The 24,413-nt window shown below is 40.8% G+C and overlaps 1 protein-coding gene across 1 annotated transcript in view; it reads right to left on the bottom strand.

Annotated features, from left to right (window-relative positions):
• Positions 1 to 23,389, bottom strand: part of LOC144653836 (lamin-B1-like) — a 28,754-nt gene extending 5,365 nt beyond the window's left edge. The window contains exons 1-9 of the mRNA XM_078513943.1: positions 23,257 to 23,389; positions 22,669 to 22,869; positions 21,308 to 21,673; positions 11,339 to 11,621; positions 6,113 to 6,292; positions 4,749 to 4,874; positions 3,717 to 3,937; positions 899 to 1,085; positions 83 to 190 (exon numbers count right to left, since the gene is read on the bottom strand). Of these exons, the coding sequence (XP_078370069.1) occupies positions 83 to 190; positions 899 to 1,085; positions 3,717 to 3,937; positions 4,749 to 4,874; positions 6,113 to 6,292; positions 11,339 to 11,621; positions 21,308 to 21,673; positions 22,669 to 22,869; positions 23,257 to 23,288 (1,704 nt within the window). The 5' untranslated portion in view covers positions 23,289 to 23,389. The remainder of the gene's footprint in view (positions 1 to 82; positions 191 to 898; positions 1,086 to 3,716; positions 3,938 to 4,748; positions 4,875 to 6,112; positions 6,293 to 11,338; positions 11,622 to 21,307; positions 21,674 to 22,668; positions 22,870 to 23,256) is intronic.
• Positions 23,390 to 24,413: the final 1,024 nt, after the last annotated feature.

Here is a 24,413-nt window from a genome sequence, read left to right as displayed (position 1 = left end):
GACCCCAGTTTTGTGTTTACTATCATTTGAGACTACAAACAGCAGAAGAAACATACTTGCAAGAAGAAGTTTTCAAACTTACTGTCACATATGATCCAGTTTTCAAGACATATTTAGGAGTGAACTTGTAAATGGCTGGTGGTTCACCATCCACTGATCTTTCCACGCTCCAGCCACCAAGAGGACAATCCTGAAAGCAAACAAAAAAAAAAAACAAGGTTTGTTAACTAAGGTATAAAAAAATGCAAAATTAATAAATATCTAGGAGCTGCATGGAATCCTTTGTGAAATTTGACAAATCTACTGTTCTGAAACTATTGGCCATTTAAAGTAAATCACATTAATTCATAAGTGCGCATTAGATCAATGTTTGCACAGGCAGCATATAGGCGTGTGATATCAGAAAAGCCATGAAAAATACATATCGTGTCGAGATCAACAAATTGTTTAAATCAACAAATCAAGACACTTCCCATACTTTTTCAAAATTATTTTTATAACGCTCTTTCCACTTGTTATAGCTTGAACAAAATTCTAGACTTTTTCCAGGCCTGAAAATCTATTCTTGAAAATATTTTTAAACTTGGTTGACATTTCAGAATTTTCCAGACTATGCAGGGAAAGGCCTGGTTCACACTAGTGACATAACAACATGACGACTTGGTCATAACAACTTAAAGAAAAGTTCAGTTCTTTCTAATGTTGTTATGCTTATGTCATTGTGTTGCAGCTACGTCGTTATGTTATGTTGTTCACACTGGTGACATAAAACATCAACGTGAGGTGTTTTTTTTTTTTGCATTTGCATGACCGTGCCATTATATCGTTATGTACCGGTAGCTAGTGTGAACCAGGCCAAACAGAAACTATTTGTGCAATACGGACGGGGAGTACTTACTTTAGCACCACTGTTGAACAGTTTCACAAAAGTTCCATCATTGCTTGCCTCCTTAATCTGAATATAACCCTGGTTTGAATATTTAGTTCCTATGGTCTCTTCCTCTGTGCGTATACGTTTGGCGGAACGTCTACCAGATTTAGCAGAAGCTCCAAACACAGGCGACGCTGGGGGAGTGATGTTCAACCTGAAAGTTGATGTTACTGTTAGATACTTGATAAATAACATTTGCTGCGAAGCGTTAGCGTAGCAGCAGAACTATTTTTGACTGTCCGCGCGGGGCCTGGGCGCTTTATATAGGCGACACACTCGATTTGACTACGTATGATCAGCGGCATGTAAAATGTGGAAGCTGCGTTTGTCGTTTGCGATGTCCTTTTCGCTAAAGAGCAAGAAGTTAAATTTTAAAGCGCTGCCGCTTGCGCTTCTGTTCAGTACGTTGTAAATGCTTCCCAAGAAACCTCTCTCGAGCAAGATGGTCAAGTATAGTGCCGGGAAAACGGTCTTTTCATCCCTTATGCGCCAGCTCTGATGAATAACGAATTTACGAGGCCTTCTTATAATTCGGTTTGATAATTCCCGTGTAATTGGATATCCTAAAACATGCCCTGGCATTTTCAGAGCTACGAGAAACGACTTCCGAACGTGTAATAGTCAGTCAGAAAAAGTCAGAAAGCCAAGTTGTTGTCAAACACGAAATCGAAACTTACTCAATTTATACCGTTAATTTAAAGGTCTTTGTTCTGCAACCAAACACTAAAATTATTCATTCCTAAGCTTATTTAAGGAGAAATTTTACTTTCTGAGTCTTAAGCGCGAAATATGCACAGCAAAAAGTACAATGACTTGCGAAGGCTCCACGCAAACGTTTTCATAATGACCTCGCGCTGGAATGGAACAAGCTTTGAGCTTTTTGACGTCATAAATTGGTGTTTCTGATGGCTTTGCGATCGAATATTGCACGTGCACGCAAGGTTGTGTTTGGAAACAGTCATTAACATTACCAGCATTTCACTCGCTGAGAGAAATCACATCTTTCACATCTGAAAATGTGAAAATTCGAAACATTCCTATGACCTTCCGTTCCGTTCCTACTATTATTCTTATTCTTATAACTCTCTTCGCAGCACTTTACTTGCTATCAGCAACTCCTAGTTTATAAATTATAGACCCTTTGCATAAATGGCCTCCTCATTTGAATAACAATATAGATACATCTTATGCCTCAAATTCACGTACGGAATCCTTGTCTATAAACATTTACATGAGGCTAAGGATGTACTAAGTATTGTTATGCAAATCTGGGTGCCATTTATGCAAAGGGCCTATGGTAGTCAGGGATGTAGCTAAGAGCCAGCTACTGGCTTATTTCACCAGGGATCCATATTCGTTTTTTCTCCAAGTCGTCAGCCGGGCAAGTATTCAAGATGACATACTTGCCCTGGCAAAATTTTACTTGCCCGTTGAAAAGTGAAGAATGGCGACCGTACAACAAGTAAATGAAAAGTTGACTTTTTTGTTATTATCACATGTATGTAACACTGTGTATACATGAAATCTTCAAGACAACGAATCTGTTTTAATAAAGTTTGATTCACAAGTATTTGTTAATGAGACTTTTTACTTGTCTACCTTGGCTGCCGGTTTACAAATTTCACAAAACATCACGCCCCAAGCGGCTTGCGATGTTGCGGAAGCGTATGATGCGGGCACAAATGAAAGCCAGGGCCTCTTCGACTGCAACCACGGAAGAAAAGAACGCTTTTGCTCTTCTTATTCATATTTGGTTTGTTTTTCTGAAGTGTTAACATTGCTTTTTTTTCTTTGCTGGCGGCGCCAGACCAAGATAACGGCAAATTTTGATCAAAACATCAGCTGATGCGATCGCCTCGTGTTTTCGCGGATGCAGCTGCAGTACAAAATATCAGCGGTTGAGAGCTTGAAAATTGAGCCTGCAATGATTTCATTGATGGAAAATACCGCATCAGCCAAGATGGCGGCCAAAATTATGATTTTATCGCGACAGAAAGTTGCAAATTATGTTGTGTTTTCGAAAAGTTATGAATGGATGACAAGTGGTCAGAACGCAAGTAACTCATAAGAAAACTTAATAATTGTTTTTTTTTTCATTAAGTCAAACTTAAGTCGTCCAGCGGACGAGTTTATGTAATCATTTGGTCGTCCATACGATGTTTTAGTCGTCTCGGATGACCGGACGACTGCGAATATGGATCCCTGTTTCACCGGTTGAAAGAGAGCTTATCACCGGCTAAAATTTTACAAGGAAACAAAGATTTGGAGTTGTTTTGAAGGTGTAGAGACCAAAAGAGCCAGCTGGGCTTTTCATTGAGCCAGCTTAGTTATTATTTTCTTAGTAGTCAAATCATATTCAAAGTACCGTACACAGGAAGCAGCAGGGCAGGAATGGCTTAGGGCACTGGTGCTGAAATCCGAAGGTCTTGGGTTCAAACCCTCCACCCTGCCACTATGTGTAGCTGGATTTGTTCTCAGTATTGAGTTCAAATCCTTGGTCACGATTTATATAGCCAACTGGTCTTCCTCCTGCCAGTTGGGATTTTTAACTAATTTTGTTATGTTTATTTAAAATATTTGTTTCCTCTCCTTCAGTGGCATGCCTGTAAACTAGCTATCTCAAAGATATGAAACTATTAAAGCGCATGACCACTATAAACAACATACTGGGCCCAGGCTGCGAAGCTACCTATTCAAATACATTTCACTCATCTATGATTACCGCTAGTTTTATTATTATTTAAAGTCAGATCAGAGACTGGGATATAGGATGGCTTTATCACACCTTGTTTCCTCTCCTTCTAGCATCTTTCTGTATGTTAAAATCTCCAAGTCCAGTGCAGTCTTCACTCCCATAAGGTCTTCGTAATCTCTAAGGGCAGTGTCAATTCTCTTGCGCAGTTCTTTGATTTGAAGATCTCGGCCAGCAATGGCCTCATCTGCTCTCTTTTGGTCACCAGCTCGCAGTTTTTCTAAGTCTTCAATTCTCACTACCAGGCTTGAATTCTGAAAGTTAATTAATGAGTATTTCAGTAAATAACTCTGTTTTAAAAACCAAGTCTCTAGAAAGGCATAACTTACTAATGAAACTTTTATATATACAATGTACTGCTACAAGTTTTACAACTTGCCAAGCACACTGTGCAGTTCTGAAAGTAGTGAACCCTCATCAGAGCTGTTTCTAGCAGAGCCCGAGTGCCACAGGCGACCTACTTTTGTCTTTGGGCAACGTGTATAATTTTGCTATCATAAAAGCTTGTAAGAACTGGGCACCCAAAAAGAACATTCGGGCACCCTGCAATTATTCTCAGAGCACAGCTTTGCCTATCCTCATTCAATTCCCTTGTACATGTAGGTAATAATAATAATAATAATAATAAGGTTTTTTGGGCGCATTTAAAAAACTCAATGCGCTTACATTTCTCTATTAAAAGAAATATTAATGGGAGTAAACAGTGATAAATCCAAGAACAACCCTTATTGACATTAATTTAAGATGTGGAGCTGATTTTGTAAACTGCAGAAATGACTACAAGTGGCATTTCCAACCAGCTGAATATGCAAAGGCTAATAACTAAAAGCTGGTGAGAGGTGGAGAGGGGTGCAGGGAGATAGGAAAAAAACAGAATGCCAAATTTACATTAACTTTTAGTGTTTCCTGACAAACATTTACACTGTACACTAAAAGTATCAAGGTGAATAAAACGTTTTCTGGTAAGAAATATTAAAAACTATGAGCTTTTGTCAGCCAGGCTGTTGACTTTACGAATAAAAATAATTTTGAGAGACTTTGGGGAAATTATGATTTCCTGAATACCTTGGACTGCAACTGGCTCAACTCAGACTTGACATTTTCAACAGTCATTGACAAAGTTCTTTTTTCTTCTCTGATGATTGACAACTCTTCTACATCCTTGGCAGACATCTTCTGCAGCTCATCATACTAAAACAAAATAACATTGCAGTTAAAAGTCGAGAAATGGTTGTAGCAGTTGTGTTTGTCATATTTGTTTACAACTGCAAAGAACCCTGAATAGCTGAATAATAATGACCTTTGTGTTACTGGTATGATGCACTACATTTGTACTTGAATTAGGAAAGAAGCCAAATAATTAATTAAGTATGCAAGGATCAAGCAAAACTATCAGTAGCTGTTATAGATATTCTGTTTTAAGCTGCATGACATGCTATTATTCACAATTATAACATGCTGGGCTACTTTATGTGGTCCTTCACTTGCCTGCCAAGCAAGTGAAGCATCATTTTGCATTGTGCATTAGAATTTGGGGGGTGGGGGTGGGGGTTTGGGACAACCTAAATATATTTAACAATTATCCTGCGAAATCGTGACGAATATCGCCTGATACTTAGCTGACAAGGCCGTTTGCAGAGTTGACTAAAATCAGACAATATTTCGCAAGATTGAGCAGGAAAATATTATTGTTTTATTATTCAACAAATTGAACAGAAAAATTGTAATTATGCAGCGCTTTTCAAGGCTTCGGTCGAATCTTTGCAACCTACATATATCGCAGGATACCTGTTACATGTACAATGTATGAAGGGATGACAGATAACGTTAACATTTTGACCAATATGGGCAGCGCATGCATTAATTTTGTTGAATAACACCATCCTTGGAGACCCAGGGGCAGTTAGTGGGGCTAGGGAAATGCGAAAATGCGGGTAAAAAATAGCGCGAAACAGCGGGGAAAAAAATCGGCATATAAAAGTTGGAGTGACTCAAAGGTGCCCCTGGGGAAAGAGTCTTACCAGACCAGTTCAAAAAGCTCTCTGAATACTGCCTCCTGATTGGGCAGAAAAATCTTTTGTATTCCCTTTGTATTATTCTGCCCAATCGGCGACCAGCCTGACTATAGTCCTTTTGGTGTGTTCTCGTGCGAAGCATGTACACAAAGCCAGTTCGCTCGCCACATCTGTATTGCTTGTTCGCCAAGAATTTGTTCGGGAAGAATTTGCCAAGAATTTGCTATTGTTTACCCGCATTTTCGCGTTTCCCTCGCCCCACTATCTGCCCCTGGGTCTCCGAGGATGGAATAACACAGGATATCTGTTATGTACAGATGACAGATAACAAGGACTTCCTGACCATATTTTGTATGTTGTGGTAATTTATTGTATAATAAAATGCTGTTATCATAACTAATTTTGTGCCCTTACCTTATTACTGTAAAGGTTGTCAGTTTCATCCCTGTACTGTTTGGCCTCAGTATCATACAAATCCCTCAGCTCCTGCAGTTTCTCAGACAAAATTCCTTCATATCGTGTCTTGGTATCAGATTCAATTTTAAAATGCTGTGATTCCACACTTGATAACTGAGAGCGGATTTCAAGTATTTCCTAAAGAAAAGAAGATTATCTTGTTTCTTTATCAAGTTACGACACTCACTATAACATACATTGCACATGTAATTGAGAAATAAAATTTTCTAGCTCTTTCACTTGATGAGGTTAAATGCGATTTAACCAAGTTAAATAAAGCAATTTAACCAAGTTAACCACAAAGAGCGGGTAGTCGGCTGTCCTGGTGGTCAGCGGTTACTAGCTCTTGTCAGGCTCAGTGCGTTGCGTTCTCGGACATGACAGCGTGGTGTCAGGTCTTCGTTCAATGGAGGGTTTTCAGGGATGTTTTGCGAGTTTTTTCTGCGTTCACGGAAGGATTTCACGGGCCTCTAGCCCAGTTTGTCAAGTCTTTTACATGCACGTAGTTTGCAGCCGTGTTTCCATTCGTTCCAGGTGGTTCTCCGCGCTCCGACGTCGGTTTGATAGTTATTCATGGTCCGAATATACACAGAAGCGTCGACGTACAAGCGGCTGGCCACGCTGCCTGTTAGGGTTTAGCTTTCCATTTGTTGTTCCGCTCGCCGTTGCCAGCGGCTTTGTTGCTCCGTTGTTCGTTCTTCTGCAGTCTTCTGGCTTAAAAACCTCTGTTGTAGCGTTGGTCTTGGTCATGCCTGGAGGTATCGTGTTATCGCGTTACCGTGTTGGTCCTCGTTTTTCCCGCGCAAATCATTTTCTACAAATCAGTTACGGTAGTTTGCGAGCGTTTTTTCTGCGTTGCTCGTTTGCTCTATGTAACATATGAGGTAGGGACTATAATTATTACAGCACATAGTCGTTTTGTTAGTTTTATTGCGTGTTGCCTATTTAGATTTGCTCAGCACAACATTATTTTATGCGGGCATTGTAGTACGGCTTTTTGCGTGTTGCCTATTTAGCTTTGCTTAGCACAACATTATTTTATGCGGGCATATTGTAGTACGGCTTTTTGTTTGCCCATGTTTACTGCCAGTTTTTTTTTTGTATTTCGGGATTGGTACATCGTTTTATGCATTTGCTATGTTTTTTAGATCAGGCATTCAAGTATTGCATTTTAGTGTGTGCGCTGTTGTCTGCTTTAGTTCATTCATATGGGGTAGCTTGGCATTTTAGCTAGTGTTTGCTGTGCCAGTTTTGGCATTGTTATTGAGTTTTTAGTATGTTCGCTGTTGTATGTTTACTGTAGTTCAGGCATTGTAGTGGCACATTTCTTTCAGTGTTACGGGTTTTGCTGTTGTTTACTTATCGCAGCGGGTTATCTTTATCCCGGGTCTTTATCATGTCTTTGATCCCTCAGCTGGGTTGTGTTAGCTCAAGGAGTAGCATGGCATGCGTTCTTGGGCATTTCATACTGGTCTTACGGTTTACCTGTTTAGTTCAGGCGTAGCAGGGCATTTTAGGGTTGAACTGTCATCTGTTTTTTGTTTGGTATGTAGTAGCAGTCTGGGGGTTACTTTGCTTGTTTAGTTCGGGATTTATAGTTGTCTGCTTAGTTGAGCTTCGCATGGTATGTTTTAATAGTGGTGCCTTGTTAGATCAGGCATGGCATGGCACTAGGGTACCTTCATTGATTACTGGTTCCCATTTTGTGCAGACTTATAGCAGGGGATTTCTGTTGCCCGTCTAGTTTGGACATAGCAGGGCATCTTAAGGGGCTTACTGTTTACTTGTTTCGTTCAACCATAGCAGGGCATTTTAAGGGGGTACTGTCGTCCGTTTTAGTTTGTTGTTTGTTGTAGCATTTTGGGGGGTTACTTTGCTTGTTTAGTTCAGGCTTCGTTACCTATTCAGCCTTCCCATGGCAGGGCTCTCACGGGGATATAATTATATATAGATATTTTTAATTAGGTTTTTATATACTTATTTAACTTAGTAACAACCAGGAGCTAGCTGCTCTGTAGCTGGTGAGGCGTTTTGTTTGGCATGGTTTGGCATTCATTAGCGGACTTTGAGATACAGAGTCTGTAGCTAGTAATGGGTTTGTTTGGCGTTAGCTTGGTATTGGCGGGGTGTTTATCAGCATACTTTGACGGGCTCTGGCACTTACCGTTAGTGGTGTGCAGTCGCGTTTGTATCTGTGCGCCAGTCCGTGTGCTTGTAGTCTTACTGTGCGTAGTGCTTAGGGGTTCCTTGCTCGCTGTATGATTACCTAGCCTACAGGTCAGCTCAGGCAGGCATGTGTCTGGTTACCTATTCAGCCTTGATTTGGCAGGGCATTCACGGGGATAGCATCCATAAGGTCTACTTTGCTTACAGGTCTAGCCAGGCATTAGTTTGGGGCTCGAGTGGTTTACAGTTTCCTGTACCTTGTGGGCAAGCTTAGGCACACGTATATCTAGGCCTTTTTTTTTTTTTTTTTTTTTTTTTTTTTTGGGGGGGGGGGGGGGGCTCAGGCATAGCTTTCAGTTTTTGCATGTTTTTTCAGGCATAACATGGCATCTAGCTTGATTACTCTCTGCCTGTTCCGTTGCCAAGCATAGCAGGGCGTTTAGGGGTTCTATATCTGCCTGTTAGCTTGGGTCTAGCAAGCTGCAGTTATTTGCAGTTAGGCGTTGTAGTGGCGTAGCGTGTGTGGCGTTTTAGCGTGTGTGGTGCGTGTCATGGTTACTCATTGCCTGTCATGTCATGACTGTCGTGCATAGCAGGACTCCAAGGGGGTTTACTGTTCCTTGTTTTGTCAGGCATAGCATGGCATCTAGCATTACTACAGTGCACTCTGCCTGTTCCGTTGCCAGGCATAGCAGGGCATTTAGGGGTTCTCCATCTGCCTGTTAGCTTGGGCTTAGCAAGCTGCAGTTAGGCCTTGTATGGCGTAGCGTGTGTGGCGTTATAGCATGTGTGGCCTGTGTTGTTTTAGCGTGTGGGTGGGTCATGTTTACTCATTGCCCAATGTGTCATGTCTGTCATGCATAGTGGGACTCCAAGGGGGTTTACTGTTCCTTGTTTTTGTCAGGCATAGCATGGCATCTAGCATTACTACAGTGCACTCTGCCTGTTTCGTTGTCAGGCATAGCAGGGCATTTAGGGGTTCTACATCTGCCTGTTAGCTTAGCTTTAGCTTGCCCGATGTGTCATGTCTGTCATGCATAGTGGGACTCCAAGGGGGTTTACTGTTCCTTGTTTTTGTCAGGCATAGCATGGCATCTAGCATTACTACAGTGCACTCTGCCTGTTTCGTTGTCAGGCATAGCATGGCATCTAGCATTACTACAGTGAACTCTGCCTGTTCCGTTGCCAGGCATAGCAGGGCGTTAGGGGTTCTACATCTGCCTGTTAGCTTGGGTTTAGCATGCTGCAGTTGTTTGCAGTTAGGCGTTGTAGTGGCGTTGTAGTGTGTATGGCGTTATAGTGTGTGTGGCGTTATAGTGTGTGTGGCGTTATAGCGTGTGTGGCGTTATAGCGGGTGTGGCGTATTAGCGTGTTTGGCGTTATAGCGGGTGTGGCGTGATAGTGTTGTATCAGTTAATCATGCAGATGGGTGCCTCGGGATGTGGGTGGTGTTCGGGGCTATGGCTTCTCAGCCATGAGCCTCTTGCTCTGTTCTGACCTGGTGGTCAGCACAGAGATCCCTTCGGCTTGGCGTGGGGGCTCATGGCTGTTTTGTTGGGATTGCCAGCCTTGGCAGCTTTATCCTATCTGGGGAGGGCCGGCTGACCTCAGTGGAGGCCCTCCCGGGTATCCCAGGCACCCATCCTCCATATTCGCGAGGCAGTGGTTAAATGAGGTTAAATGCGATTTAACCAAGTTAAATAAAGCAATTTAACCAAGTTAACCACAAAGAGCGGGTAGTCGGCTGTCCTGGTGGTCAGCGGTTACTAGCTCTTGTCAGGCTCAGTGCGTTGCGTTCTCGGACATGACAGCGTGGTGTCAGGTCTTCGTTCAATGGAGGGTTTTCAGGGATGTTTTGCGAGTTTTTTCCCCTCCCTCCCTCCCTTTCCTGCTTCTTTTTATTAGTTATAAATTCATTTTTCCACTGATTTATCAGTGTGACGGGTGTCTGTGCGTGGGGGCTCATGGCTGTTTTGTTGGGATTGCCAGCCTTGGCAGCTTTATCCTATCTGGGGAGGGCCGGCTGACCTCAGTGGAGGCCCTCCCGGGTATCCCAGGCACCCATCCTCCATATTCGCGAGGCAGTGGTTAATAAAGTTAAAATGATCATATCAGCAGTTTTCAGGGCTCGAAAAATCCTTAAATTCCAGCTTGCCTTTTGGACATGCATGCTTATCTTTTTTAACGATTTAGTGGGCAGACAAGTTGCCTGGGCTCTTGCTAATCAGGCAAGTAAGCACAAAAAGTTCTATGCTTGACAGGAAAATATACAGTTTGTCCCGGATGACAAGACGACACTATTTTCAAGCCCTAGTTTTTCTTTAATAAACTGTACAATTCCTCTGTACTGACAACAATTCCTGCACATTTCACTTGTAGAATCTGGTGATTCTTATAATCTTGCATGCAATCTTTACGCACAAACTTTTCAAAAAAATTTTGCTAAAATTTCATACAAAGTAATTAAGCCATTACTTGAACACTGTCGCACGTAGAATCTAGATAAGGCTCTGGAATGTAAGTCACCAAAAAAATAACTTTCTGCATTTACTAGAACATACACAGGTACATGTTTAAACAAAAAAGAATTACAGTGTATTTTCCAGTAATGTTGGCATGTTTAAAATGTTTGAATCAATCAATTAACAAAGACAGGGGTTTCAAAATGTTTTGGAGTAGTCAGGGTTTTCATAACAAGCCAGCACCTGCCGGAGTTCCACTGGCTACTTAATTTTATAGCACCGGTTACTTTGGCCATAGCAATCAGCTTGTGAGAAACAAGATTGGCTTGTCACAGGCGCCTACTCATCCAGTTGCTGACGCCTACTTCAAAACATTTTGAGATCCCTGGAGTAGGCGTCAGCAACTTGAAGAGTAGGCGGCTGTGACACTGAGCTTGTTTGTCGCAAGCTAATTGCTATTACCAGAGTAATCGGCAACATGTTATCAAGTAGCCGGTGTAGCTCCAACAGTCACCGGCTTGTTTTGAAAACCCTGAAAGAGTTCAAACTCTCTTACCTTGTTGTACATTTCCTTCTTGAAATTGAGCTCTTCTTCTCTGGATTGTAGTTTGTTCTCAAGGTCCACCCTAGAGAGGGTCTCTTGTTCAAGGCCATATTTAGCTGACTCCAGAGCTTCTTTCAGCTCTTGGCATTCTTTCCTCAGCTCCTGTATAACAGCTTCTAAGTTCTTGGCTTCTTGATTTACTGCTGCTAGCTGCCCTTCTCTGTCAGACAGTTTCCTCTGAGCTGCTTTCAAGGCATCTTCGGTCTTTTTGTGAGCCGCAACCTCTTTGTCATACCTTAAAATACACAAAATACCTTATTTTAGGAAATTACCACTCCGACCCATAAATTGAAGGCGTAAGCGCAAGAAACGCACTTTGTGTTTTGGCCAAATTGAAAATTCTCACAAACAACTCCAAATTTCGCACGCAAGTTCGTTTACGTGTGCTCAACACTGCCCTGTATTTAATTTTGCTGGTCTTTCCTTCGTTTTCGAAAAATAACACATGCAAAAAGACAAGGTTTTTGCTTGCGCGGCGTCTTTTGACTTTTCTTTTACAAACGATTAATAAAGGAAACCTTTTGTTTCTCAAGACGATGAAGTCAGCTAAATTTTTAGGGTTAAAGTCCTAGCCCTAACGCAAAAGGTAACCCCAAGGCCGTAGGGTCGGGATTAGAGTTTCAGATTAGGGTTACAGACTTAGCCCTAACGCAAAAGCCTAGCCCTAACGCAAAAAAAAAAAAAAAAGTTTAACACTAACCCCAAGGGATTAGGGAGTTAAGCCGTTTCAAGTTAAGTTTAGGATCAGAGTCAGCCTCAACCTTTTATAGATCGCGCTTTTAATGCAGTAAGCTTTCACGCCAGTTTGCTTGCAGCTAGCTTTTTCTGCAGTCTGTTTGCGGTTATCTAGTTTTTGTTGTTTCGGGCAAGACTATTCTACTCTGTTACCGTTACCGTTAGCTGTACTGAATTTGCCGAGGTGAAAGTGAAATAAAGACTGATTGTTGATTGAATACGTTTGCTCGTGTTGTCACATTATACTAGTTTTGCTTTCAGTTGAGTGCCGCCGGCTTGCTCTCACTTCTATCTCCACTCCTCACATCATCACACATCTACAAAATCCCGCGAAAACAAGATAAACTTATGAGGTTTTCGTTCGCACGAATCGATAGATTCATTGATGAATATTTAATGAGACACAGAAAATATTTTGCGAAGGGAAGGTGTCCTGGGGAACATATAAAGAATTTTTTAAAGTCTAAAACCAGGTCACTTCTCGGCAACTTTGTCGCGGCAGCACCCAAGCGGATCCTGCAAAACTCGCGTTGACGAAGTTCCCGGCAAGAAACCTCTTGTTTTAGACTCTCTATGCCGCCAGGCTCAAAACTACCTCGGTTTGTGCAACGTTTTTTCCGAAGCGCTAAACAGCGCTGTTGTACAAAACAAAGGCAGAAACATCACTCAGTTCTTCGAGCGATGCTGTAAACTTACGGGTATTCAGACTTAATGATGTCCTTCAACCACCTGGCAGCAGCACTTACGCTAAAACTAACCAAAGGCTTCAAATGATTTTCAGGAACAAACGGCCATTTTTTTTTCTCTCTTTCCTCTCACGTGACGCCTATCAGGTGACATCGCGTCACAATGTGTTCAGTCCAGTCCTTTTCTTAAAGCGAATCCTCAAAATGGTGGATAGGAACTAAAATCATGGCTCTGACACGTTTTTCAACCTCCCCGGACAGTTGAATAGCGCTAGAAGGAAAGATTTACACGCGATGTGTCAAAAAACTCATGCTGCTGGCTGACGGTGGAGAACGTAAGCTTTGCAAAACGCCTTTGTTCTTTGCATACGTAATTTCTAAAAAACGAAGCTAGATTCAGCGAATTTGAATACAGATCAATGTTAAGCACACGTAAACGAACTTGCATGCGAAATTTGGAGTTGTTTGTGACATTGTTTTAATTTGGCCAAAACACAAAGTGCGTTTCTTGCGCTTAGGCCTTCAAGTGTCGGCTCGAGATGTTCGCTAATTCGATTATTGAGCCAAAACTAAAAGACTTGAAGGCGTAAGCGCAAGAAACGCACTTTGTGTTTTGGCCAAATTGAAAATTCTCACAAACAACTCCAAATTTCGCACGCAAGTTCGTTTACGTGTGCTCAACACTGCCCTGTATTTAATTTTGCTGGTCTTTCCTTCGTTTTCGAAAAATAACACATGCAAAAAGACAAGGTTTTTGCTTGCGCGGCGTCTTTTGACTTTTCTTTTACAAACGATTAATAAAGGAAACCTTTTGTTTCTCAAGACGATGAAGTCAGCTAAATTTTTAGGGTTAAAGTCCTAGCCCTAACGCAAAAGGTAACCCCAAGGCCGTAGGGTCGGGATTAGAGTTTCAGATTAGGGTTACAGACTTAGCCCTAACGCAAAAGCCTAGCCCTAACGCAAAAAAAAAAAAAAAAAAGTTTAACACTAACCCCAAGGGATTAGGGAGTTAAGCCGTTTCAAGTTAAGTTTAGGATCAGAGTCAGCCTCAACCTTTTATAGATCGCGCTTTTAATGCAGTAAGCTTTCACGCCAGTTTGCTTGCAGCTAGCTTTTTCTGCAGTCTGTTTGCGGTTATCTAGTTTTTGTTGTTTCGGGCAAGACTATTCTACTCTGTTACCGTTACCGTTAGCTGTACTGAATTTGCCGAGGTGAAAGTGAAATAAAGACTGATTGTTGATTGAATACGTTTGCTCGTGTTGTCACATTATACTAGTTTTGCTTTCAGTTGAGTGCCGCCGGCTTGCTCTCACTTCTATCTCCACTCCTCACATCATCACACATCTACAAAATCCCGCGAAAACAAGATAAACTTATGAGGTTTTCGTTCGCACGAATCGATAGATTCATTGATGAATATTTAATGAGACACAGAAAATATTTTGCGAAGGGAAGGTGTCCTGGGGAACATATAAAGAATTTTTTAAAGTCTAAAACCAGGTCACTTCTCGGCAACTTTGTCGCGGCAGCACCCAAGCGGATCCTGCAAAACTCGCGTTGACGAAGTTCCCGGCAAGAAACCTCTTGTTTTAGACTCTCTATGCCGCCAGGCTCAAAACTACCTCGGTTTGTGCAACGTTTTTTCCGAAGCGCTAAACAGCGCTGTTGTACAAAACAAAGGCAGAAACATCACTCAGTTCTTCGAGCGATGCTGTAAACTTACGGGTATTCAGACTTAATGATGTCCTTCAACCACCTGGCAGCAGCACTTACGCTAAAACTAACCAAAGGCTTCAAATGATTTTCAGGAACAAACGGCCATTTTTTTTTCTCTCTTTCCTCTCACGTGACGCCTATCAGGTGACATCGCGTCACAATGTGTTCAGTCCAGTCCTTTTCTTAAAGCGAATCCTCAAAATGGTGGATAGGAACTAAAATCATGGCTCTGACACGTTTTTCAACCTCCCCGGACAGTTGAATAGCGCTAGAAGGAAAGATTTACACGCGATGTGTCAAAAAACTCATGCTGCTGGCTGACGGTGGAGAACGTAAGCTTTGCAAAACGCCTTTGTTCTTTGCATACGTAATTTCTAAAAAACGAAGCTAGATTCAGCGAATTTGAATACAGATCAATGTTAAGCACACGTAAACGAACTTGCATGCGAAATTTGGAGTTGTTTGTGACATTGTTTTAATTTGGCCAAAACACAAAGTGCGTTTCTTGCGCTTAGGCCTTCAAGTGTCGGCTCGAGATGTTCGCTAATTCGATTATTGAGCCAAAACTAAAAGACTTGAAGGCGTAAGCGCAAGAAACGCACTTTGTGTTTTGGCCAAATTGAAAATTCTCACAAACAACTCCAAATTTCGCACGCAAGTTCGTTTACGTGTGCTCAACACTGCCCTGTATTTAATTTTGCTGGTCTTTCCTTCGTTTTCGAAAAATAACACATGCAAAAAGACAAGGTTTTTGCTTGCGCGGCGTCTTTTGACTTTTCTTTTACAAACGATTAATAAAGGAAACCTTTTGTTTCTCAAGACGATGAAGTCAGCTAAATTTTTAGGGTTAAAGTCCTAGCCCTAACGCAAAAGGTAACCCCAAGGCCGTAGGGTCGGGATTAGAGTTTCAGATTAGGGTTACAGACTTAGCCCTAACGCAAAAGCCTAGCCCTAACGCAAAAAAAAAAAAAAAAAGTTTAACACTAACCCCAAGGGATTAGGGAGTTAAGCCGTTTCAAGTTAAGTTTAGGATCAGAGTCAGCCTCAACCTTTTATAGATCGCGCTTTTAATGCAGTAAGCTTTCACGCCAGTTTGCTTGCAGCTAGCTTTTTCTGCAGTCTGTTTGCGGTTATCTAGTTTTTGTTGTTTCGGGCAAGACTATTCTACTCTGTTACCGTTACCGTTAGCTGTACTGAATTTGCCGAGGTGAAAGTGAAATAAAGACTGATTGTTGATTGAATACGTTTGCTCGTGTTGTCACATTATACTAGTTTTGCTTTCAGTTGAGTGCCGCCGGCTTGCTCTCACTTCTATCTCCACTCCTCACATCATCACACATCTACAAAATCCCGCGAAAACAAGATAAACTTATGAGGTTTTCGTTCGCACGAATCGATAGATTCATTGATGAATATTTAATGAGACACAGAAAATATTTTGCGAAGGGAAGGTGTCCTGGGGAACATATAAAGAATTTTTTAAAGTCTAAAACCAGGTCACTTCTCGGCAACTTTGTCGCGGCAGCACCCAAGCGGATCCTGCAAAACTCGCGTTGACGAAGTTCCCGGCAAGAAACCTCTTGTTTTAGACTCTCTATGCCGCCAGGCTCAAAACTACCTCGGTTTGTGCAACGTTTTTTCCGAAGCGCTAAACAGCGCTGTTGTACAAAACAAAGGCAGAAACATCACTCAGTTCTTCGAGCGATGCTGTAAACTTACGGGTATTCAGACTTAATGATGTCCTTCAACCACCTGGCAGCAGCACTTACGCTAAAACTAACCAAAGGCTTCAAATGATTTTCAGGAACAAACGGCCATTTTTTTTTCTCTCTTTCCTCTCACGTGACGCCTATCAGGTGACATCGCGTCACAATGTGTTCAGTCCAGTCCTTTTCTTAAAGCGAATCCTCAAAATGGTGGATAGGAACTAAAATCATGGCTCTGACACGTTTTTCAACCTCCCCGGACAGTTGAATAGCGCTAGAAGGAAAGATTTACACGCGATGTGTCAAAAAACTCATGCTGCTGGCTGACGGTGGAGAACGTAAGCTTTGCAAAACGCCTTTGTTCTTTGCATACGTAATTTCTAAAAAACGAAGCTAGATTCAGCGAATTTGAATACAGATCAATGTTAAGCACACGTAAACGAACTTGCATGCGAAATTTGGAGTTGTTTGTGACATTGTTTTAATTTGGCCAAAACACAAAGTGCGTTTCTTGCGCTTAGGCCTTCAAGTGTCGGCTCGAGATGTTCGCTAATTCGATTATTGAGCCAAAACTAAAAGACTTGAAGGCGTAAGCGCAAGAAACGCACTTTGTGTTTTGGCCAAATTGAAAATTCTCACAAACAACTCCAAATTTCGCACGCAAGTTCGTTTACGTGTGCTCAACACTGCCCTGTATTTAATTTTGCTGGTCTTTCCTTCGTTTTCGAAAAATAACACATGCAAAAAGACAAGGTTTTTGCTTGCGCGGCGTCTTTTGACTTTTCTTTTACAAACGATTAATAAAGGAAACCTTTTGTTTCTCAAGACGATGAAGTCAGCTAAATTTTTAGGGTTAAAGTCCTAGCCCTAACGCAAAAGGTAACCCCAAGGCCGTAGGGTCGGGATTAGAGTTTCAGATTAGGGTTACAGACTTAGCCCTAACGCAAAAGCCTAGCCCTAACGCAAAAAAAAAAAAAAAAAGTTTAACACTAACCCCAAGGGATTAGGGAGTTAAGCCGTTTCAAGTTAAGTTTAGGATCAGAGTCAGCCTCAACCTTTTATAGATCGCGCTTTTAATGCAGTAAGCTTTCACGCCAGTTTGCTTGCAGCTAGCTTTTTCTGCAGTCTGTTTGCGGTTATCTAGTTTTTGTTGTTTCGGGCAAGACTATTCTACTCTGTTACCGTTACCGTTAGCTGTACTGAATTTGCCGAGGTGAAAGTGAAATAAAGACTGATTGTTGATTGAATACGTTTGCTCGTGTTGTCACATTATACTAGTTTTGCTTTCAGTTGAGTGCCGCCGGCTTGCTCTCACTTCTATCTCCACTCCTCACATCATCACACATCTACAAAATCCCGCGAAAACAAGATAAACTTATGAGGTTTTCGTTCGCACGAATCGATAGATTCATTGATGAATATTTAATGAGACACAGAAAATATTTTGCGAAGGGAAGGTGTCCTGGGGAACATATAAAGAATTTTTTAAAGTCTAAAACCAGGTCACTTCTCGGCAACTTTGTCGCGGCAGCACCCAAGCGGATCCTGCAAAACTCGCGTTGACGAAGTTCCCGGCAAGAAACCTCTTGTTTTAGACTCTCTATGCCGCCAGGCTCAAAACTACCTCGGTTTGTGCAACGTTTTTTCCGAAGCGCTAAACAGCGCTGTTGTACAAAACAAAGGCAGAAACATCACTCAGTTCTTCGAGCGATGCTGTAAACTTACGGGTATTCAGACTTAATGATGTCCTTCAACCACCTGGCAGCAGCACTTACGCTAAAACTAACCAAAGGCTTCAAATGATTTTCAGGAACAAACGGCCATTTTTTTTTCTCTCTTTCCTCTCACGTGACGCCTATCAGGTGACATCGCGTCACAATGTGTTCAGTCCAGTCCTTTTCTTAAAGCGAATCCTCAAAATGGTGGATAGGAACTAAAATCATGGCTCTGACACGTTTTTCAACCTCCCCGGACAGTTGAATAGCGCTAGAAGGAAAGATTTACACGCGATGTGTCAAAAAACTCATGCTGCTGGCTGACGGTGGAGAACGTAAGCTTTGCAAAACGCCTTTGTTCTTTGCATACGTAATTTCTAAAAAACGAAGCTAGATTCAGCGAATTTGAATACAGATCAATGTTAAGCACACGTAAACGAACTTGCATGCGAAATTTGGAGTTGTTTGTGACATTGTTTTAATTTGGCCAAAACACAAAGTGCGTTTCTTGCGCTTAGGCCTTCAATTAAGGTCTTTGAAATTAACGAAACTTAAAATTAACACGCATTTTTATGTCTCTTAAGATATTTTGGATGTTGTACCGCTCTTCTGAAAGCTAAAAATTAATAAACTGGAAACTGATATTGCAGATGGCATATCTTTAAGGCTTTTACATTGTAAAAGACTGAAATATAGTGTACAGAAAAGAGAAGTTTTTGTTTCCTAGTTTCTCTGTGTTTCGACAGTATTCAGTACCGGGGTATTTGGATTTGAAATTAGGGTCTTCACTCTTGGAAATTAAAGTTTAACTAAAATAACGTCGCGGAATTTAATGCTCACAAAAAATAAAGCGACTAAATGGAGAATTCCTGTTAATTTCATGGCTACACAAAATTGTCTATGCCAAGTTACAAATTTATACTTTTTTAATAGTGAAACTCTGTAAGACATGAACAGTAGAATTTATTTCAGGAATGCTATCGGTATGTTGAAACAAACCAGGGGAGAGATGAAACAAGAATGTCAGGACAAACCAAACACCTTTTAAAAGGGAAATAATAAAATTAATGCAAAATGTTTCAATTCATCACAAACTAATATATACACAAGTTAAAATGATCACAAAAACATCTGTTTTTGGTGAAATCATTTTCCATTGTCTTTTCGCAGAAGTTTGACCCCTTAAAGATACTATTTTCAGGCCTGATCCATCTTGACAACCAAAACAGCATGACAGCATTATAATTTTTTTACGTGAACCCTAAAAAGGCCATAAGCCTTCTGTCCATTTGGGGGACCGAATTCCATAATTTACACCTCAAGGCAACTCAACAAGCATCCTCCTTTCATTTGGGAGTCCCAGGATGTCAATAAGGCCGTAATTAGAGAGCATTATGTGCTACCCAAATTAGAGGATACTTTGCATAAGATCCAGAAAAAAAGAAATTGTTTAATAAGAGTTATCATATTTTGCTTGAGTTACTGGTCGAAGACGTAGCCATTTACAGTGAAACCTTGATTTAACGAAGTGCCAAGGGACATGGGAAATTTGTTCGTTATATTGAAAACCTCGATATAATGAATTTGTGGAAAAACAACCAAAATGTTCGTTATATCTAGGTATAGTTAATAATTGTTTTTCACCCTCTGTTATGTTGTACTAGCCAGCATTTACTGATCTGAAAGACTGTCAAAAATTACATTTTGTACTTTAATGTCTAACATCCATGTAGATATGGACATATGTTTCGTTGCGTGTTAACTATAATTCATTATATCGGGGTACATTTTATGTTTGGGCTTTCAGATTGTGTTCGTGATAAGGAGGATTTCGTTATATCAAGGTTCGTTTTATCAAGGTAGTGTTCCATATATTTTGTTGTAACTTTGGCCAGGCTGAAGAATATTGTTTGTTATACCGAGGACTTCGTTATATAGAGGTTCGTTAAATCGAGGTTTCACTGTACTTACTTATTTAGGCCTCTTTACACCACATTAGAAACAGCAATTACTATGGAAAATTTTTCTCAATTTAGGATTCAAATGAGGGGATTATTTGGAACTATATTTGTTGAGTCATGCAAAAAAATAGTTTGCATAATTTATGGAAGAAAAAATTGCAAAAGAAATGTAAAAAAACACTTTTTGTTCCAATTTTTCAATGGGATTACTGTCATTTGTAATTAGCCATTTGCTTTTGAGGATATTATCATATATGATGCTACTCTGTGAATCCATAGTCAAATAAGATTTATGCATGATAATAATATATGACAACAGACAGTCTGTCTTGTATAAAAGAAATGTGAATAGTCTGACATTATGCCTGTTTTCATTTGCATAAAACCAGTGGCAATAAAATGTTATGCCTTTCCTTAACCAAACACAATAAATGTTTACAGTAAAGGTGGCTACAGACACAATTGTTAATAATTTTGTTGGGTGAATAACACAAAACATTCTAGACCAAACAAACATGAAAGAAAAAGGTAAAAACATTAAATTGCATTTTTGAAAGACGATCGCAAAATTATGCATTTGCATATTTAAAAATAAGTTAGCGTTTATAATTTTGTACATCAAACAAAATAAACCTTGTTCATTTCAGACTTTGTAACGTTTTCACATACAGTAAGCTTTTAAGATTTACAAAAGAAAACAACAAGTTAAGGTCTGACATGATTTGATCGGACAAAAATTTATGTTAACGAAATTTAATTAGAAACAACGCTCCTTGATTTCCACAGAAATATTTTCGATTTTATTCCTGACCTTATCAACCTCGCCTACTGGGGTTTGATCGATTGAGGCATGATTTGTGGAATGCGCTGGCTTCCATGGCTATTTACATTTAAAATTCTAAAGATGTCGGGTATTTTAGCATTCATTTTGCAGAGACGCTGGGACCCACCCATCATAATACAATTTTCTTTTGTCACTACACATGAACACAGCTTAGAGCTCGAGATTGATCACGGAACATTTTCAAACGCGCGTGAAATTGGTCAATTACTTGATGAAATCGACAAGCTTGTAACAACACATATCAAGAAATCGACATCAACTTTTGGATTGAAATCAATCGGCGTTACTTGATATAGTAAAAGTGATCGATCAACCGAAACATGAAAATGAAGAGACTTAATATAAATGCTTGCTTCACTGCTCTACACACGTGCCATGACTGATAGAATATAATGTCATATTTATACCCCAACACAACCTCAGTAAAGGAAAAAACTATCAAAACAATCTCAAAGATCAATGAACTTGGGAAGGCATTTCTTTTAAGATGCAGCTTTTGCGGTGCTTACGTGATTTAGCAATCCCGGGAGGGAAATAAGTTAAGGTCAATTAACTTACTTCTTCTTGAATTCATCAGCCGAGGCCGCGTTCTTCCTATTCTCAATCTGCTCGCGTGCTTTCTCTTTTGCGGTCTCGTCTAGCAGTCGCCTCGCATCTGCAAGCTCAGATTCAAACAAACTTCTCACGTTGTCCACCTCCGTCTGTGTTCGCGTCTTAGTCATAGTAATTTCCGCGGTCAACTTGCTGTTTGATTCTTCCAAAAATTTGACCCGGTCGATGTACACAGCGAGGCGATCGTTCAAGTGTTGAAGCTCTTCTTTCTCTTGCACTCGAGTCATCTTGGTTGGAGAAGCTGCTCCGAGCCTCTCTGCAGACGCTGGGGTACGAGGTGAAGCCGCAGTTGTAGCCATTTTGGAAAGCAAGCTAAACTCAAAGGAAAGCAAAACAAAGTTTGAGCGGCGATAGAACTTCTAGAAGACGCGCTCAAACCTTCTCAAGTTTTGGCGGTTCTCTGATAACACGTGACGAGAATTGACCAATGAAATGGCGTGTTTTTTCAAAAATTCTTTCAAAGCAAATAAATGATTGGTTGAATTTGAGGCGTGACTCTTCTGAGCACAGTCACGAATTCAATTAAAATTTTTCTTCAATAAAATTGATATGCGCGAATTATGAAAACCGGTGGGTAAACCTGCGATGGACTAGCATCCCATCAAGGGGGGGGGGGGGGGGAGCAGAAACTAGAAATACTCGTCGTAGTCGCTTCATGCTACGGAAACCGAAATAAGCTCAGGCAAAACAACACAAAAAAAACCTAGTCTTGTCGGCTGGCTAAAAAGCCATATCCCAAGAAAAAATAATATGAAAAGAGGGTCCTGAGGGGGGCTATAAAATCCCATTTCCCAGCCCAAATTTTACATTTCCAAGCCTATTATTTTCCTGATTTTTCAAATCCCAGTCCCAGTACTATTTTTCGTTGGTTTGTTTATGTTTCCCAGTCCCAGTGCCCCAAATCCCATTTTCCCAGTGAAAATTTGCCCAAATCACAGTTCCCATTTCACCGCTTCAAAATCAAAGCAAATCATCTTTTTCCACTATTTATATTGGAATTGACCTGAAAATGTATCTTTATCGAAGAATCAAACTACAATACAAGATTCATTCATTTCATCGCGGCTTTTGGTGAACGAGTCACGTAGAAGCCACGCCCATGGTTTATCTGTTCGATATCTTTCATCGTGTTATTTTTTATCAAAAAGTTATTTTCGTTTTTTACTTCTAGTCCACACTAGATTCGAAGGACGAAAATTGTGAAAAATGTGCCTTTTTCTTTAATACGAACAAAGTTTACAAGGCAAAATTAAGGCAAGACTCCTTGGTACAGATACGGAGGCCACCGGGGATGGGCCAGCACTTACCGTGCGTTACTTTTAAGCTTCTTATTCTCCTCTTCCAAACTCCTCACTCGGTCTATGTAAGACGCAAAACGATCGTTTAGATGTCTGAGTTCTTCCTTCTCTTTAGTGAGAGACATCTTCTTTCGGGAAGCATTCACAAGTCGATCTCCGGATGGAGAATTTCGAGTGGATTTCACTGCAGAAGCCATGTCAGATAACACGCTTCAAAATAAAACAGATCGCAGAAAACGTAAGAACAGCAATATAGCGTGGTTGCCACAGACCTCAATTTTCAAAACTCCCTGACTTTTCCTTGATAAAAATTAAATTTCCCTGACCAAAAACTGCAAAATGTTAAACAGTTGCAGCCTGACTCCATTTCCAAAAGAAAAAAACATCGCAAGATCACATTGACCTGAAAAATTTCTTCCAGCCTTCAATGGTATTACATCAGCGGTAATATATCTTCAATTTTCGCTGACTTTCCTTCATCTTGCCAATTTTTCCTGAAATCAATTTTCCTTACTTTTTCCTGACCTTGTAGAACTTTATTTTTCCCTGACCTGTGGCAACCCTGCACAGGTTTGCAGATTATCGAAAGGCACTCACCTGAAATATTTGTCGCACTTGCATTGCTTCATGCTTCGAGAAACTTTTTTTCCGTTCAATTACCTAATTAATTCGCTTCATAAAAGGTACGACGTAATATTCCATTTAGAATACAATGCAATTCCAAAATAGAAGCACGAATGAGAAAACTGATTTCATATTACAACTAGGGGTGTTGTTCATTTTACTTTTTTTTTTTTATTTGACTTTACTTTTTCGGCCGATAAATTGTTTATGTTAGACCTCCCTAGTTCAATTGCTGCGGTTGCAGTCGAACTCATACTACTGATTATCCCAGTTAGGACTAGGCGCCAGTAGATAGCGTTAAGTAGAACCGAAAGAGATCATGTGTGCGCTGATAAAAGACAACAAAAACACATTACAGGAAGCGGGTGTTATTTGAATCTCCAACAAAGCCATTATAACTAACCAGTGTGGCGTAAGTATGGCATTTGTTACTTTTGAATTGAAAGAACAGTAAAAAAAATGCGCGCGCTGAACACAAGGCAATACTTGGTGACGTCACAAGAACAGACCAGTCCTTCTCGATCCCCGGGAGTATTTTGAGATCCGATAGAGTTCTGGAGTTGGTTCAGTTGTTACGGGCAGGAGCTACTAGCCTGTTCCAGGCATTCGGTTACATGGGGAGCAGCGCGAAAAACTGGATATGCACAAAGACCGGCGAATGGAAAAAATGGCGAGGGGACTAAGGCGAGGAAGCCACGCCTTCTCCTCCACACCGCTCCCCTATTCTTTTTTTTTTTTTGGATCGCCGTCTTTTGCTTTGCTAACTAACCGAATGCCTGGAACAGGCTTCCCAGAGCACTCCGACGGCGGCGCGAAAATTTTGCAGGCTAGAGTAAACTGGTTTTGCGGTGTTTGAACAGAACGAGTATTACATTCGCGTGGTGCCAGAGCATGAGACAGTGGGACCCAATCTGGAGTCATCGGCGTCCCGCCGTAAAACTTTCGTATCACATGTAAATAAATAATAAATAAATTTACTCTATTTAGAGAGGAAGCCACATCAGCCCTAGCTGGTTTTCGTGCAGGTCCTCTATCCAGGTCGAATTGGAATTTGGAAATGTAGGGAGAAAAACCAGAGTACCCGCAGAAAATCCTCGGCTGGAATCGAAGTCGGACCACATTGGTGGTAA

The sequence above is a fragment of the Oculina patagonica genome, chromosome 1 (genome assembly GCF_052425735.1).
Source record: "Oculina patagonica isolate OP01 chromosome 1, crgOcupat, whole genome shotgun sequence".
Classification (NCBI taxonomy): Eukaryota; Metazoa; Cnidaria; class Anthozoa; order Scleractinia; family Oculinidae; genus Oculina; species Oculina patagonica.
Note: the sequence above shows the minus strand (reverse complement) of the source record. Positions and strands in the feature narration are given on the sequence as shown.